General features: G+C 43.3%; 1 protein-coding gene across 1 annotated transcript in view; it reads right to left on the bottom strand.

Annotated features, from left to right (window-relative positions):
- The window catches only part of LOC120945992 (vitellogenin-1-like), a 147,536-nt gene that overhangs the window by 42,000 nt on the left and 88,672 nt on the right, over positions 1-16,864 (bottom strand). Inside the window, exons 18-22 of the mRNA XM_040360642.1 lie at positions 15,350-15,540; positions 9,326-11,044; positions 9,174-9,230; positions 6,198-6,257; positions 1,551-1,745 (exon numbers count right to left, since the gene is read on the bottom strand). Of these exons, the coding sequence (XP_040216576.1) occupies positions 1,551-1,745; positions 6,198-6,257; positions 9,174-9,230; positions 9,326-11,044; positions 15,350-15,540 (2,222 nt within the window). The remainder of the gene's footprint in view (positions 1-1,550; positions 1,746-6,197; positions 6,258-9,173; positions 9,231-9,325; positions 11,045-15,349; positions 15,541-16,864) is intronic.

Genomic DNA, 16,864 nt, shown 5'->3' with positions numbered 1-16,864 from the left:
TAGTATATAATGTACAATGTGTGTGTTTCTGTAATATAATTGCGGGGAAGAGAGCTCCGGCGGGTCACAGGCGCTAGAACGAAGGTATTTGGCACAATTATATTACAGAAACAAATACATTGTACATTATATAATACTGTAATAGAGTGGATTATAGGATTTTACAAGCATTTTAACTCAGTTTACACTACGGATTCCTGTCAGGCAGGGAGAGAGAGAGAGGGGGAGAGAAGACAGCACATTACATGGTAAGACCTACACCGAAAATAAGCCCTACTGTGTCTTTTGTTGCCAAAATTAATATAAGACCTGGGCTTATTTTCGGGGAAACACGGTAGTGTATTCTGACAGCAGAGGAGTCCCATTGTAAGAATACAATGCCTCAACAGGGAGGATTCCTCCATCCACCTCGATTGTGTTGATGGAAGAAACGGTTCCCTTTTTTTTTGTGTGCAACCCACTGACTAAAAAAAATAAAAAATGCATCTGTAGCCAACATTAGTGTTATGGGGAGGGTTAGTTTAGGTTTGCAGTGAGGGTTAGTGTTCGGGGGTTAGTGTTAGGTTTGAGGTTACAGTGAGAGTTAGTGTTATGGGGAGGGTTGGTGTTAGGTTTGGGGTTGCAGTGAAGGTTAGTGTTATGATGAGGGTTAGTGTTAGGTTTGAGGTTACAGTGAGGGTTAGTGTTATGGTGAGTGTTAGGTTTGGGGTTGCAGTGAAGGTTAGTATTATGACAAGGGTTAGTGTTAGGTTTGAGGTTACAGTGAAGGTTAGTATTATGACAAGGGTTAGTGTTAGGTTCTGAGGTTACAGTGAGGGTTAGTGTTAGGTTTGTGGCTGCAGGGAGGGTTAGTTGAAGATTTGAAGTTACAAGTAGTGTTAATGTCAGGCCTCGTACACACGGACGGACTGTCCGATGAAAACGGTCCGCCGGACCGTTTTCATCGGACATGTCCGCTGCCGGATTTTGGTCTGATGGTTGTACACACCATCAAACCAAAATCCCCGCGGACAGGATACGCGGTGACGTGGCCGCGCCATCGCCGCAACGATGACGCGGCGACGTGCGTGACCCTGGAAGGTCAATGCTTCCACGCATGCGTCGAATCACTTCGACGCATGCGAGGGCTTTCGGCCGAGCGGACATGTCCGGTAAGTCGTACAGACGACCGAACATGTCCGACGGACAGGCTTCCAGCGGACATGTTTCTTAGCATGCTAAGAAACATTTGTCCGCTGGAAACCTGTCCGATCCGCCGGATAATTGTCCGGTCGGACGTACAGACGGCCGAACATGTCCGCTGAAACTGGTCTGTGGACCAGTTTCAGCAGACATGTTCGGTCGTGTGTATGAGGCCTTAGGTTTGTGATTACAAGGCAATATACTGTTATTGTTGGTGCTCCAGGGATGGTTAGTATGAGAAGAATTGTAGGGTAGGGCATTGGCCTCTGCATTGAAAACCAGCTCCTGGCACAGAAAGCTAATGTAGAAATCCTTACAAGGGGTACATACTTTTTATTTTAGGATTTATGTATACTTAAATATCTTACAGAGGCCTTGTGGAATCCAGAGACAGAAGCATCAAAACATGTTTTCCAGGAACTCTTTTGGTCCAAAGAAACAATCTCCGCCTGCGCATGAGACCTTTCGAGGTGAGCTGTGGTTTGATATCCTTTGTGCTGGGAACCACTCATGAAGGCTTTGACGAGAAGAACAAAGTCCGAAGAGCGTCGTCCAGATGAGTACTGATAGAAGTTACAAAATTGGGGAAAATATGTAATTTGAAAAGAAACCAAGATACAGTACATATCAATAAATAAAAACTGTAATTACCTAGTTACATAGTTAGTCTGGTTGAAAAAAGTCCATTTAGTTCAATCAATAAGTAATTATACAATCCTATTCCCACAGTTGATCCAGAGGAAGGCAAAAACCCCAATAATAAAGCATGATCCAATTTGCTCCAGGAAGAGGGAAAATTCCTTCCCGATTCCCCAAAAGGCAATTGGATATTTCCTGGATCAACTTTACCTACCTATAAATGATAGTACCCAGTTATATTATGTACATTTAGGAAAGAATCCAGGCCTTTTTTAAAACAATCTACTGAGCTGGACAGAACACCTCTTGAGGGAGTCTATTCTACATTTTCACAGCTCTTACTGTGAAGAAGCCTTTTGAAGAAGTAACGAAGGGTTAGGGTACCTCCTCCTGAAAATACCAATTCATGCTCATTTATTGGCTAGGATACTCTAAACGTCACCACACAAGTATGCAGATCAGGAGTTCTGTCTTTACTCTGACTTTCCTAATCTGCATACTTGTTTGGGATGAGTGGCTTAGTGGGGTTTTTTTCTACTAAAAGCAACAATGCCGTTTGCTTTGCTAGGGAGTTTTCCTCAGAGCTTAGTGAATGTGGTGATACTTTACTTTGCAAAGACCCAATATTCAAACACGTGCAAGGGAAGTAAAAATTGCAATGACTGACCCTTATTTCTCTAATGCCGCGCACACCCGCTTGGAATTTCCGACAACAAATGTTCGATGGGAGCTTGTTGTCGGAAATTCTGACCGTTTGTAAAACTGCAAAAAATAGTTTTGTACCAGAGATAGATTAATTATGTTGTCAACACCCTGTCTGTTTGGAGAACGAAAAAAAGGGCTGTCCCCCTAGCAAGGGGTTGGGACTTTTACGGCGGCTGGTCGGCAAGCGTTTAAACGGCGGCAGGTCGGCTCTGCTGGGCGAGATTACGTATATCTACGTCATCTCACCGAGCAGCCAATAGGGGCGCCCCGGTCGCCGACGCGCGTGCCCGGCGGGCGCGATCACCGCCGGGCACCCGCGATTGCTCGTTACAGAGCGAGACACACACAGCTCCCGGTCCTGTCAGGGGGAGAAATGCCTGATTGTCTGTTCATACAATGTATGAACAGTGATCAGTCATTTCCCCAAGTCAGTCCACCCCCCCTACAGTTAGAACACACCCAGGGAACATACTTAACCCCTTCCTCGCCCCCTAGTGTTAACCCCTTCCCTGCCAGTGGCATTTTTTATAGTAATCAATGCATTTTTATAGCACTGATCGCTATAAAAATGCCAATGGTCCCAAAAATGTGTCAAAAGTGCCCGAAAGTGTCCGCCATAATGTCGCAGTAAAAATCGCTGATCGCCGCCATTACTAGTTAAAAAAAAAAAATATTAATAAAAATGCCATAAAACTATCCCCTATTTTGTAAACGCTATAACTTTTGCGCAAACCAATCAATAAACGCTTATTGTGATTTTTTTTACGAAAAATATGTAGAAGAATACGTATCGGCCTAAACTAATATATTTTTGGATATTGTTTACAGCAAAAAGTAAAATTTTTTAATTTTTTTCAAAATTGTTGCTCTATTTTTGTTTATAGCGCAAAAACTAAAAACCGCAGAGGTGATCAAATACCACCAAAAGAAAGATCTATTTGTGGGGAAAAAAGGACGCCTATTTTTTGGGAGCCACGTTGCAACAATTGTCAGTTAAAGCGACGGGGGCTGAAGTGGTTAAAGGCAACAAGAATAACAAAAATGATAAATTTGAAAATCATTGGCAATAGATATAACATAGAACAGATGAGCATTGTTGAGAAAGAAGAAGCACAAAGTAGCCGCCAAAAAATGGGGCACATAGATGCCAAAGATGTGACCAGATAATTCTTTGTGGAAAGATGTACTAAAATGAATCTACAAGAAATAAGTCGAAAAACAACTTAAACCAGCCTGATAAAAAATAAATAAAAAATCATTGTAAAACCGCTTAAACCAAACCGCCTTGAAGACATGTGTTCTAGCCTCAGGGTGTCTGAGGCTAGGACACATTTCTTCAAGGCGGTTTGGTTTAAGGGGTCTTACAATAATTGTATTTCTTTTTTTATCAGGCTGGTTTAAGTTGTTTTTCAACTTAATTCTAGTAGATTCATTTTAGTACATCTTTCCACAAAGAATTATCTGGTCACATCTTTGGCAGTCGTATCAGGTTAGAACTTTTATATGTTTTTTGGTCATTTTTTGCGTGATTTTCTATGTGCCCCCTTTTTTGGCGGCTACTTTGTGCTTCTTCTTTCTCAACGATGCTTATCTGTTCTATGCTATATCTATTGCCAATCTTTATTTTGTGTATGCCTTTTAGATCTCATTAGTCTTCAAAGAAGGACACGCCCCTAAAGATAGGGAATCTCCCTGAAACGCGTTGGGCCTCGTCACAATACTTGTATTCATTTATGATTGTTTTTATGTATTCTGAATTGTTATGAATTATATTCATGATTTTATGGTCGCCATATACCTGGCTTCTTAGACATACGATAATTAAATGATTTTCAAATTTATAATTTTTGTTATTCTTGTCAGTTTTGCCCTTTGTGTGCTTCATCCTTGAACATAGTTGTTCACAAATATAGGTGCTGCCCGAAAACTGAGGACATGAATAAGGTGTGATTGTGATGAGTGAAAGATTTATCTTTGAGAAGATAAAACTTATAAAAGTCAGTAAAGAGGCACTGTCACATTTTTCTTCGCCCACATGTGTTTGCTATGTGCAAATGGGACGCATTCAATGCCGTCTTAGGGCCACATGAAGCCTGTAGGCTGCAGGTTGGACACCCGTAAACTAATACAAATATTGCCCTGGTGGGGCTAAAAACTGAATGAAAACTCCACAGTTCTTCTATCTATTGGATTAGGGTGTGCACCCCAAATGTATTAAAACATGGACAGTGTCAGTAGAGCAGAGGTTATTGTCAGTAGGGCCGGACATGGACAGTGTCAGTAGCTTTTTATTTTTCTTATTACATTTTTTTTTAAATTCTGGGGTATTGGTGCAATATCAGCAGGGGCAGGGCCGTCTTTACCATAGCACAAACAGGGGCAGCTGCCCAGGGCCCTGTCACTGTTGGGGGCCCAAAGCAACCCCCCTTGAAAAAAAAAAAAAAAAAAAAAATTCTATATTTTTTTAGGGGTCCGGAGGTCCCCAGGGCCCCAGATGGCAACCCCCCTTTTTTTTTATTTATTTTTAAATAAAAAATACATATATTTTTTTAATATATTTTTATTTTTTATTAAAGGGCCAATTTTTTTTTTAGGGGTCTGGAGGTCCCCAGGGGCCCGTAGTTCCCCAGGGCCCCGGATGACAACCCCCCTTTTTTTTATAAAAAAAAAAACGTTTTTTTTTTATTTATTTCTTTTATTTTTTATATATACGAAGGCATGGCAGCCCATTCAAATCAATTGGCTGCTGTGCCTGCACAAATGAGGGCCGCCAAAACACATACATGTGAACCAGCCAGGCCCAAAATAAGCTGGAGGGGGGCCCAAACCATATTAAAGACGGCCCTGAGCAGGGGGAATCTGCACCTCAATCAGTGATTAGAGTGTGCCCAGGCACACCCTGCACACCCCCTTGCGCATGCCTATGGCTGTAACGTAGGTGAAATTAGGTGAACGTTTTTTTTGTGGTTACGGTTATATTATAAACTCAGTTTTTTGTATGTTTAATTTTAACATCTTAGCAGTAAATTACCCCATATGGGTAGAAAAAAAGGTCACATGTTGAACGCAAAACTAAATGGGCTTAAAGGAACTGGAAGATAGTACAGTGGAACCTTGGATTACGAGCATAATCCCTTCCAGGAGAATGCTTTTAATCCAAAGCACTCGCATATCAAAGCGAGTTTCCTCATAGAAGTCAATGGAAACAAAGATAATTCGTTCTGTGTGAACTTCTATTGCATGCAATACCGCATGTGGCCAGAGGTGGGGGGTGCCGGAGAGGCTCTGAAATACTCTGGAACAGCTTGGCTGAACTCGAAAAGGCTTGAAAACACTCGGTAACAAAGTATTTCCAAGTGTTTTAGAGTATTTCTGAGTGATTCAGAGTAAACGGCTCTGAACCGGCGCCCCCACACCTCTGGCCAAATGCGGTACTGCACACTCCATTAGCTTGAATTCTGCTCGTGTTGCGAGACAGTTAACACTCGCAAACCAAGTCCGGATTTAAAAAAAGTTGCTCGTCTTTCAAAGCGCTTGTTAACCGCGTTACTCGTTAACCGAGGTTCCACTGTATATTGATGCTGCCCCAAACAACCAATCTCATTCCAGCAGTTACGGAAAGGTGAATGGAAAACCTTGGCAACGTATGGCTATTGTACAATGTTCCTGACCTTATAGGATGATGGGTTATAATAGCTGCTGCTACTGCTGCTCTTTGTGGCTCTTCCATGCTGTAAAATAATATATAAAAATAGTTTTATCATAAGTGCATTCGTTTATATATTTTTAAACCACCAGTGTTAATTTTGACATCAAATTTCGATTTAGTTTTAGCCATAGTATTTTGACTAAACTTTCATTTTAATCATATTTTAATCTTTTGACTAAAATTACATTTTAGTTTAAGTCGTATATTAGTCATTTGAATTATTTTAGTTTTAGTCATATTTAAGTCATCGGAATTTTTTTAGTTTTAGTCATATTTTAGTCGACTAAAATCTCCAGTACATTTTAGTTGACTAAAATCTAATCGGTTTAGTTAAATTTTTATGTATTATGGGCCAGATTCACAGTATCTGAGATACTCCGTCGTATCTCTCAGAGTATCTATGCGACTGATTCATAGAATCAGTTACGCATAGATATCCCTTAGATCTACGCATAGATATCCCCACACACAGCTGTGTGTGGGGAACTGTATCGAATGCAAAATCCAGGTATACCACGTTCACTGCCACGCCTCTGTCCAGGGTTTTACTTACCTCTCCATAAAAAGAAATCAGGTTTGTCTGACAACTTCTGTCTTTCATGAATCCATGCTGTCGGTTACTTAAGTTTTTTTCCAGTAAGAACTTGTCTATGTGGTCTTTTATTAATCTCTCCAGTATCTTCCCAGCAGGGATGGACAGGCCACAGGGACTACAGGGAGTTTCCCGGTGGGCCGATGGCTCAGTGGGCCGTTTAAAATGTTATTTTTATTTTTAAAACAGAGACTCTCTCAGACCCCCCTGTCTCTCAGTCCCTCCCCTCTGTCTCTCAGTCCCCCCCTGTTTTAGCCCCCTCCTCTATCTCTCAGACCCCCCTCTATCTCTCAGACCCCCCTCTATCTCTCAGACCCCCCCTCTATCTCTCAGACCCCCCTCTATCTCTCATATCCCCCCTCTATCTCTCAGACCCCCTTCTGTCTCTCTGACCCCCCCTCTGTCTCTCAGCTCCCCTGTCTCTCAGCTCCCTCCCTCTGTCTCTCAGCTCCCTCCCTCTGTCTCTCAGTCCCCCCTCTGTCTCTCAGTCCCCTCTCTGTCTCTCAGTCCCCTCTCTGTCTCTCAGTCCCCTCTCTGTCTCTCAGTCCCCCCCTCTTTTAGCCCCCTCCTCTATCTCTCAGAGAAACAATGTGCTTACATTTTGCACAGCAGTAATCTCCCTCAATCAGATGATCAAGGAACGCATACATGTCGCAAGATGTACACCGAGTCGCCTCGCCACACCCGCCGGGCATTGTACCTATTAATTTAATGAGGATTAGAGATTATACCCTGTCCAAATTACCTAACTAGCTTCCTAACACTACTACTCAACAAGACAATACACAGGTACTCAACAAGACAATACACAGGTACTCAACAAGACAATACACAGGTACTCAACAAGACAATACACAGGTACTCAACAAGACAATACACAGGTGCTTGCAGACCTGCGTGCCCTCGCAGACCCACAGACCAGTGTGCACTTGCAGACCCACAGACCCGCGTGCCCTCGCAGACCCACAGACCCGCGTGCCCTCGCAGACCCACAGACCCGCGTGCCCTCGCAGACCCACAGACCCGCGTGCACTCGCGGACCCACAGACCAGCGTGCACTCGCAGACCCACAGACCAGCGTGCACTCGCAGACCCACAGACCAGCGTGCACTCGCAGACCCACAGACTCGCGTGCACTCACAGACCTGCGTGCACTCGCAGACCAACAGACCTATGTGCACTCGCAGGTGCCAAGAATCGCGTGCACTCGCAGGTTAAGGGTGCCAAGAATTTTGACCAGCCTATTTTTGGAGTTTTGTGTGACATTATGTCCAATTTGCCTTTTTTCCTCCCTTTTTTTGTTTTGTTCCAATACACACAAGGGAATAAACAGGTGTATAGCAAAACATGTGTTACTGCAAAACTTTTCTGTGAGAAATAGTTGATTTTCTGGAAAAATGTCTAGGGTGCCAACAATTTCGGCCATGACTATATAAAGAAAATCAAGTTTCATAAAAGAAAACTTAAATAGTGCTTTTTGACAAGCAGAAGAAGAACTTATAACTATATAAAAAAAACTGTAACCTCTATTGCAGTGGTTCTCAACCTGGGGGTCGGGACCCCCTCAGGGGTCGAATGATGATTTGGCAGGGGTCACGAATCCTGGGCTGTTCCAAAAGCCTACACTGCTCTCCCAGCCTTTTTGCCAACTCAGCCTCTTTGCAGGCGCCCATTTAGTTCATGGCATGGCTGGGGGGCAGAGACTAGAGGTCAGCTGACTGGTGATGAGTGTGAAGTGGGAGGGGCTGGAGGAGACCCTATCTCCTGATTTTGCTTTAGGTGTCACTGCTACGAGACACCACAAAAGGGTTTTAATATTTTACAAGTGGAAGGAACTCAGGGAGCTCTAAACGTTAATGGGTTAGGGGCGCAAATTACTTGTCTTGTCTTGGGTGCTCACAACCCATGCTACGATTTATTTTTTTACTGTTAGGGGTCCCCACAACCTGGGAAATTTTATTAAGGGGTCACGGCACTAGGAAGGTTGAGAACCACTGCTCTACTGGCTGTAAGGCCCCTTTCACACATGCGGACCGTATGTCCGCTTTTTCATCCGTCCGTTCATGGATGAAAAAGGGACATGCATTAGTAGATTCCTCTACTTATACAGCATTGAGTCGGTAGAAGCACCGGAGGTTATACATTTTCAAATGCAAAAGAATGGAAAATTTGTGTTGTTTTAAAACATCAGGTTATAACATAAAATGTTCATTTCCATTCAAATTGTTTACTCTGAGTTACAATCAATCCATGTACAACACTGGCGAGGATTTGAACATGTCAAGTGTGTATGTGCTAGGTATATGTCATAAAAACATAGTTGTAAGTGGGAAAAATATTACATACCGTAAGAGTAGATGTTGACTCAAACTTACTATTGATATTTCCTACTTCAAAGAATTCCTGAAAATTTTAAAGAAATAATGTTAAATTGGTATAAATAGTCCTTGGAGGAAAAAGAAGGAAGAGAAGGGAGTAGAAGGGAAAGTATGATTTACCAAGAGATTTGATGAAATCTCTGGAATTGAATAGATTTCATGTTGTGATATTGATGTTCTTGTATCATTTAGGCCAGTGTTTGGAAATGTACTACTGCCATCTTTGTGATGTCTTCTCAACTCTTTTCTATGTTTCTTGCTTTCTTTGTGTTGTTTCTGGTGGCCTAAATTGGGCCTCTTCTTAGTACCTTTCCTGTGTCTTCTGTGACCCTTTGCGGATTTTCCACTTAAGCTATTGCTGTCACTATTTTGCTGTTGTATTCTGTGCCACTTTTTTGATTTTGGCTCATGTTTGCCTTCACTCTGGCTGCTGTCCGCACTACTGCTACTGCTTTCACTACTTAAAAATTTGCATTTCTTCTTATTACTGGCCTTCCCTTGTGAGGGGTGGCATTTTGTTCTGTGATGGCGGTCTTTTTGTTCTTCTTTATGATGGGGGCCACTATCTTTAGGCTTCTGCCAACATGTGCAGTTCCTTTTTGGTTCTTTTGAGTTAGGAATTTGTGTTTCCTTCTGATGACCTTTGTGTTGGTCTTTATCTTGGTGCTCTTGTACTCCTTTATCATGGACCTTGTGATGTTCCGTTGCTTCTCCTTGTTTATGTTGTTGGTTTTCTTTTTCATGTTCACCTTTGTATCTTCTGTTTTCTTCTCCTTCATGGTGTTTTTGTTGATTGCCATTTTCCCGTCTTTCATGTTCACCCTTGTGATGTGTTTCATGGGGGCCTTTGTCCTGACTATCAGCTTCCTTATTTGTATGTTGGTCTTGATGATGGTGACCATTTTCCCGACTTTCATGTTGATCCTTGTGATGTGTCTCATGTTTGCTGTGTTGGCCTTTTTTCTGACTGTCGGGTCCTCCTTTCGTATGTTGGTCTTTATTTTGGTGCTCTTGTGTTCCTTCATGATGGCCTGTCTGGTGTTCTTTTCCTTCTCCTTGTTTATGTTTTTGATGTTCCCCTTGATTTACTCCTTGATGTTCTCTTTTGTGTTGTCTGTCTCTTTCACTTTCATGGTGTTTTTGTTGACTGCCATTTTCCCTTCTTTTATATTCACCCTTGTGATGTGTCCCATGTTGCCCTTTGCTCTGATGGCCTTTTTGCTTACTATCAGGTCCTCCCTTTGTATGTTGGTATTTATCTTGGTGCTGTTGTACGGCTTCATGATGGCCTGAGTGTTGTTGTTTTGCTTCTCCTTGTTCATGTTTATGGATTTGATGTTCCCCTTGATTTCCTCTTTCATGTTCTCCTTTGTGTTGTCTGTCTCTTTCACCTTCATGGTGTTTATTTTGATGGCCCTTTTCCCTACTTTCATATTGACCCTTGTGAGGCGTCTGATGTTGCTCCTTGCTGTAACGGCCTTTGGTTGTATGTTGGACTTTCGGATGGTGCTCCTCTTCCCATCTCTCACGGGAAGGATTGTGGTGGTCTATGTTTTCTGGCCAGCATTTGCAATGGATTTCCATTTCTTTTTTCTTGTCCCGACGCTTGTGCTTTCCTGGATGATGCGGATATATTTCATGTTGTGTTTCTTGTGCGGAATGTCGGTGAGATTTGTGTTGGTGTCCTCCACCCTTTGTTCCATTTTGGAGTCTTTGCTTTTCTTGGCTAGCTGTGCTTGCATTGGCCCTTTTTGAGGATTCAGACCCAGGTGAAAATTGTGACGTATTCCCAGAATTCAAGGAACTTTCATTTGATAATGAGCTATTTCTTGAACCAACCTGGTAAGATTACAATTCAGACAGCCATTAACAAAAATAAAAAAATATTAGCATATCATGACACAACAAAGGTTCTTGTGCTGTTTTGTGAGTGAAGCAGGAAGAAACATATACTGTCATTTAAAAATAAAATTAAGAAATATTTAAAAAAAAAAAAACTTTTTTTATGAACTTTCCCTCAAAATATCATAATGTAACGGCACAAAAATCATTGTTTATTTCAGAATAATTTATAGTTTCTGTAAATTACTTGAAGTGGAACTTCACCCAAAAGGGGAAGTTTTGCTTGTCTTCCTCCCTCTCCTCTTTAAGTTTTGGCACTTCATTTTTTTAGGGGGAGCCTGGTTTTGACAGGTACCCATTCCCACTTCCTATTTCCTATCCGACTGGAAATTTGTCCCCTCCTCCTTCCCCCCCACAACCTTCTGGGACACCTTGCAGGCCCCAGAAAGCTGCTGGATCAATCACAACGTGCTGAGTGGCTTGCACATGTGCAGTGTATTTCATAATGAGCTAGCTGCATACTAGCTCATTATGCCTTTGCCTTACAGGTTTTTTTCTTTTTTTTTCAGGTATACAACCGCTTTAATGCATTCTATGCACTAAGATAAAAAACCTTCTGTGTGCAGCAGCCCCCTCAGCTCACCTGGCTCCCCCCGATGCGTTGCGTCAATGACACATGACTTTATCAAGGGTTAGTCCAATGAGATAGATACACTCCACCAATGAACTTATTGGTTGAGTGTATCTATCACTTTGGACTAAGCACCGGATTTCATGAGTCATTTTTCAATACGGGATTTTGAAGCCATCTCCTAGCACTCTTACTAAGAACTATATATTGTTTTTGATATTCACTCTTTGTTTTTACACTGGACTCTTTTTTTCACTTAACATATTGTGGTCACTTTTCAGTATTAGTTAACATTTTTTCATCAACTATGTTATTTTCACTTATTTCACTGGATTTTGGTTATACTGCATATTACAATCACCCCTGAGTGACATTTATCACCTGCTTTATTGTTTGCATTTATGTTTTCATATATATCTTTGAATGTGAGCATTTTTTGGATTGAACTCCATTTCATGTACCGTATATACAGTACTCGTGTATAAGCTGACTTTATCAGCACATTTGTTATGCTGAAAAATCCCCCCTTGGCTTATACTCGAGTGAGGGTCTCCCGTTGAGTCATGAAGTCTTAACTGTTCGGCGGCCGCCCACTGTAAAAAAGCCCCATCTCCTCTTCGTCCGTGATAGACGTAACAGTGAACAATGCTGCGAAACTGAATCAGAGTTCTGTCTATCACGGACGAAGAGGAGGCAGGGCTTTGTTACAGTGGACGGCCACCGAACAGACTGCAGTTGCATGACACAGCGGGAAACACCCGCTGTTTGTAATCAAAGGTACATGAGGCTGCAGATGGTCACAATGAGGCTGCAAATGGGCATTGTTGACCATCTTTTCCACTTACACAGCTAGTTTACTGGTTTTCTTTGAAATAAATATTCAAAAACATTTAACCTACTGATGCCTCAACTAATGTACCATATTTATCGCCGTATAACACACACCTTAACTTTAAGAGGAAAGTTTCAGGAAAAAGACGTAACATTTGTGCCCATCAATGCAGCCTGATCGATGCCCATCTGCAGCCTCTAACATGCCCATCATTGCAGCCTGTTTAGTGAATATCTGCAGACTCGCCTTTGCCGATCATTGCAGCCTCGCCAGTGCTGGATTACACAGATCCGCAATCTCCTATGTATCAGGCGCTCAGTCACTCACAGTCCCGCCCAGCTCATATGATGGACAGAACAGTGGTCCAATGACATGCCAGGGGGGCTGGACTGTGTGTGACTGAGCGCCGGATACACAGCAGATGGCGGCTGTGCCTCAGATTTTCAGGAGGAAAAAGTGCGTGCTATACGCCAATAAATACGGTAATTTTATTGATATCTATTTTTATTTTTGAAATTTACCAGTAGCTGTTGCATTCCCCACCCTAGGCTTATACTAAAGTCAATACGCTTTCCCATTTTTTTGTGGTAAAATTAGGTGCCTCGGCTGAGGCCTCGTACACACGATAGGTTAACCAGAGGACAACGGTCTGAAGGACCCTTGTCATAGTGAGTGAGTGAGTAAGAAACGTATATAGTGCAACACATGCGAACTGAATCGCCTCTGGGTGCTTAGTATCCTTTCCCTACTGTACTTTTGCCCTCAGAAAATATGGGTTTTGAGTTTTTTTCTGAAGGCCAGGTGATTCACCTCCAACCGGATGCTGGTTGGTAGAGCGTTCCATAGTCTAGGTCCATGGATTCCAAATCTTCGTTCTCCTTTGGACTTGTATCTGGCTTTGGGTATCTGGAGTAGATTTTGGTCGGTGGATCGCAGAACGCGATTGGGTTTGTGACATTTTAATTTTTCGCATATATATTGGGGGGCATTTCCTTGAACACACTTATGTGTTAGACAGAGTGCCTTAAAAGTGATTCTGTCTTTTACTGGAAACCAATGAAGGGATCTCAGTGAAGGTGAGATTGATTCCCATGTTTTTTTCCCAGTCACGAGTCGAGCGGCCATATTTTGAACGACTTGCAGACGAGTGATTTGGTATTTTGGGAGTCCGAGGTAGAGGGCATTTGCATAGGTTAACCGATAAAGCTGACTGATGGTCCGTCACGCCTACACACCATAGGTTAAATAACCGATCGTGTCAGAACGCGGTGACGTAAAACACAAAGACGTGCTGAAAAAACGAAGTTCAATGCTTCCAAGCATGCGTCGACTTGATTCTGAGCATGCGTGGATTTTTAACCAATGGTCGTGCCTACTAATGATCGGTTTTGACCTATCAGTTAGGAATCCATAGGTTAATTTTAAAGCAAGTTGGCTTTTTTTTAACCGATGGTTAAATAACCTATGGGGCCCACACACGATTGGTTTTGACCGATGAAAACGGTCCATCAGACCGTTGTCCTCTGGTTAACCTATCGTGTGTACGAGGCCTTATACTCGGGTCGGCTTATACTCAAGTATATACGGTATTCTGATTATTATGGTTTATGTATGTGGTGACACTACAAGGAATGGCAGCTTTATTCACAAAACATTAGACACTGTTTAGAAATACTTGTTCTTTCCTTCTTAAAGCGGGAGTTCACCCTAAAAAAAATTATTAACATTAGATTGATGCTCATTTTGTCAAGCGGAATCGGGTAGTTTTTTTTAAAAACAAAGCAGTACTTACCGTTTTAGAGAGCGATCTTCTCTGCCGCTTCTGGGTATGGTCTTCGGGACTGGGCGTTCCTATTTGATTGACAGTCTTCCGACAGGCTTCTGACGGTCGCATCCATCACGTCACGAGTAGCCGAAAGAAGCCGAACGTCGGTGCGGCTCTATACGGCGCCTGCGCACCGACGTTCGGCTACTTTCGGAAAATCGTGACGCGATAGATGCGGCCGTCGGAAGCCTGTCGGAAGACTGTCAATCAAATAGGGACGCCCAGTCCCGCAGCCCATACCCGGAAGCGGCGGAGAAGATGTATCTCTAAAACGGTAAGTACGGCTTCGATTTTGAAAATACTACCCGATTCCCCTTGACAAAATGAGCATGAATCTAATGTTAAAAATGTTCATTTCCGGGTGAACCTCCACTTTAATACTTTTTTTTTGTAGTTGTTTTAGTGCCCTTGTCATTCTCCCTATTTGACATGTAAGGCCTCGTACACACGGCCGAGGAACTCGACGTGCCAAACACATCGAGTTCCTCGGCCAGTTCAGCCCTGAAGCCGCCGAGGAGCTTGGCGGGCCGAGAGCTCCCATAGAACAACGAGAAAATAGAGAACATGTTCTCTATTTTCTCGACGAGTTCCTCGGCGGCTCCATCGGGCCGAAAGTGTACACACGACAGAGTTTCTCGGCAGAATCCGGCTCTGACCGAGTTTCTCGCCGAATTCTGCCGAGAAACTCTGTCGTGTGTACGAGGCCTAATGGATACACCAGCTCACACCAGACATTTTTGCTAAATTAATTCAGAAGTCAAATGACTGAATCCCGGTATTCACAAACTCAAGCTTGTACATGCATATGCTAATAGAACCGAGGCAGAGACATCAGACTGTAAGCTCCTCTAGGGCAGAGACTAATATGAAACATGGATATACTCTGTAAAGCATCATATAAAATATCATTGCTACATAGATAAAGGAAATAAATAAATGAACACAGAGTTACATTGCTCTAATCAGTATTCAGCAGGGTTAGCGTAACCTAAAGGTGTTTGTTGATAGACTTACCTTTTGCGTAATCTCACTAGTGCCAAGAATCTTCTGCAGCTTTGAAAGAGCCACGCGGTCTATTGGGTTTTCCAGCTCTTGTATTCCACCGTCAGCTCTACGAACATTAACTGAACGCACCATTTTCATCGTTGCCCCAGGCCCTGCTTGAAATTCTATTTGTATTTTCTCGACTGAGGCACCCGTGTGCACTAGAAAGAAGAACACTTACTGCTTTAATTATTGAAGAGCCTGAAATCCAATACACCTTTGTATAGGTCTGTTTGGCATAAAAGCAAATCTCTTGAAAATTGGGTATTTGGGTTTTTAAGTGAATGTGCCTCAATTTATAGGGACTTACTTATTTTAAACTTGTTATAATTGCTCGGAAACTCATTACTGTGAATCTAATTGCGGTGTGTTACGGTAGGTGATACTGTATATTGCAAGTTTGAAGTTATTTTTGTGAGTCCAGACTTCACCTTCAACTTTCTAGCAAGTTTGCTAGAAAAGTCTTGTCTTTTTGTACTGCCAACTTTACAGATTAGCGCACCAGGCTCCTTTTACATTTATGTACAGTGCAGTGGCGGTGCGTCCATAGTGGGCGCAGGAGCGCCGCCCCCTCTCTCCTGCACGCACCCATCACTCAACAATAGATATTTTCATGCATTGCATGAATCGATCTATTGTTGCCGCTGCCGCCCACTATTCAGGTGTGCCGCCCCCTGTTGAGCGCCAGCCATCTGAATAAGAGCGGTGGGTGTGTTTTGGAAGTGCCTGATTAGAGCCATCGGCTCTAATAGGCTTCCCATTTAGAACATGTGGGCTCTAATCGGCTTCCAAATGGTTAAACAGAGGGCATTCCCTGTTTAAACCATGCTGTGTTGGGGAATCACTTGCCTAACACTGACCCGCCTCTCAGCCAATCAGATGCACTGGGTCTGGTTACCGGTCACCTGATTGGCTGAAGCTACATCGAGGACGGGAGAAGGCATGGAGGGAGCATGGAGGAAGACGGCGCTGACCGAGGAAGGTAAGTGGCGGTCTGGGGGGGAACTGGCTGCATTTGGGGACACAAACTGGCTGCATTTGGGGGAACAAACTAGCTGCAATTGGAGGGGCAAACTGGCTGCATTTGGGGGGGGGGGGGGAAACTGGCAGCATTTGGGGGCACAAACTGGCTGCATTTGAGGGGGCAAACTGGCTGCATTTCGGGGCACAAACTGGCTGCATTTGAGGGGGCAAACTGGCTGCATTTGGGGACACAAACTGGCTGCATTTGAGGGGGCAAACTGGCTGCATTTGGGGGCACAAACTGGCTGCATTTGGGGGAACAAACTGGCTGCATTTAGGGGAACAAACTGGCTGCATTTAGGGGGCAAACTAGCTGCAATTGGGGGGGCAAACTGGCTGAATTTGGGGGGGGGACTGGCTGCATTTGGGGGGGCAAACTGGCTGCATTTGAGGGGGCAAACTGGCTGCAATTGGGGGGGCAAACTGGCTGCATTTGGGGGGGGGGAAAACTGGCTGCATTTG

This window comes from Rana temporaria, chromosome 7 (assembly GCF_905171775.1).
Source record: "Rana temporaria chromosome 7, aRanTem1.1, whole genome shotgun sequence".
Taxonomy (NCBI): domain Eukaryota; kingdom Metazoa; phylum Chordata; class Amphibia; order Anura; family Ranidae; genus Rana; species Rana temporaria.
Note: the sequence above shows the minus strand (reverse complement) of the source record. Positions and strands in the feature narration are given on the sequence as shown.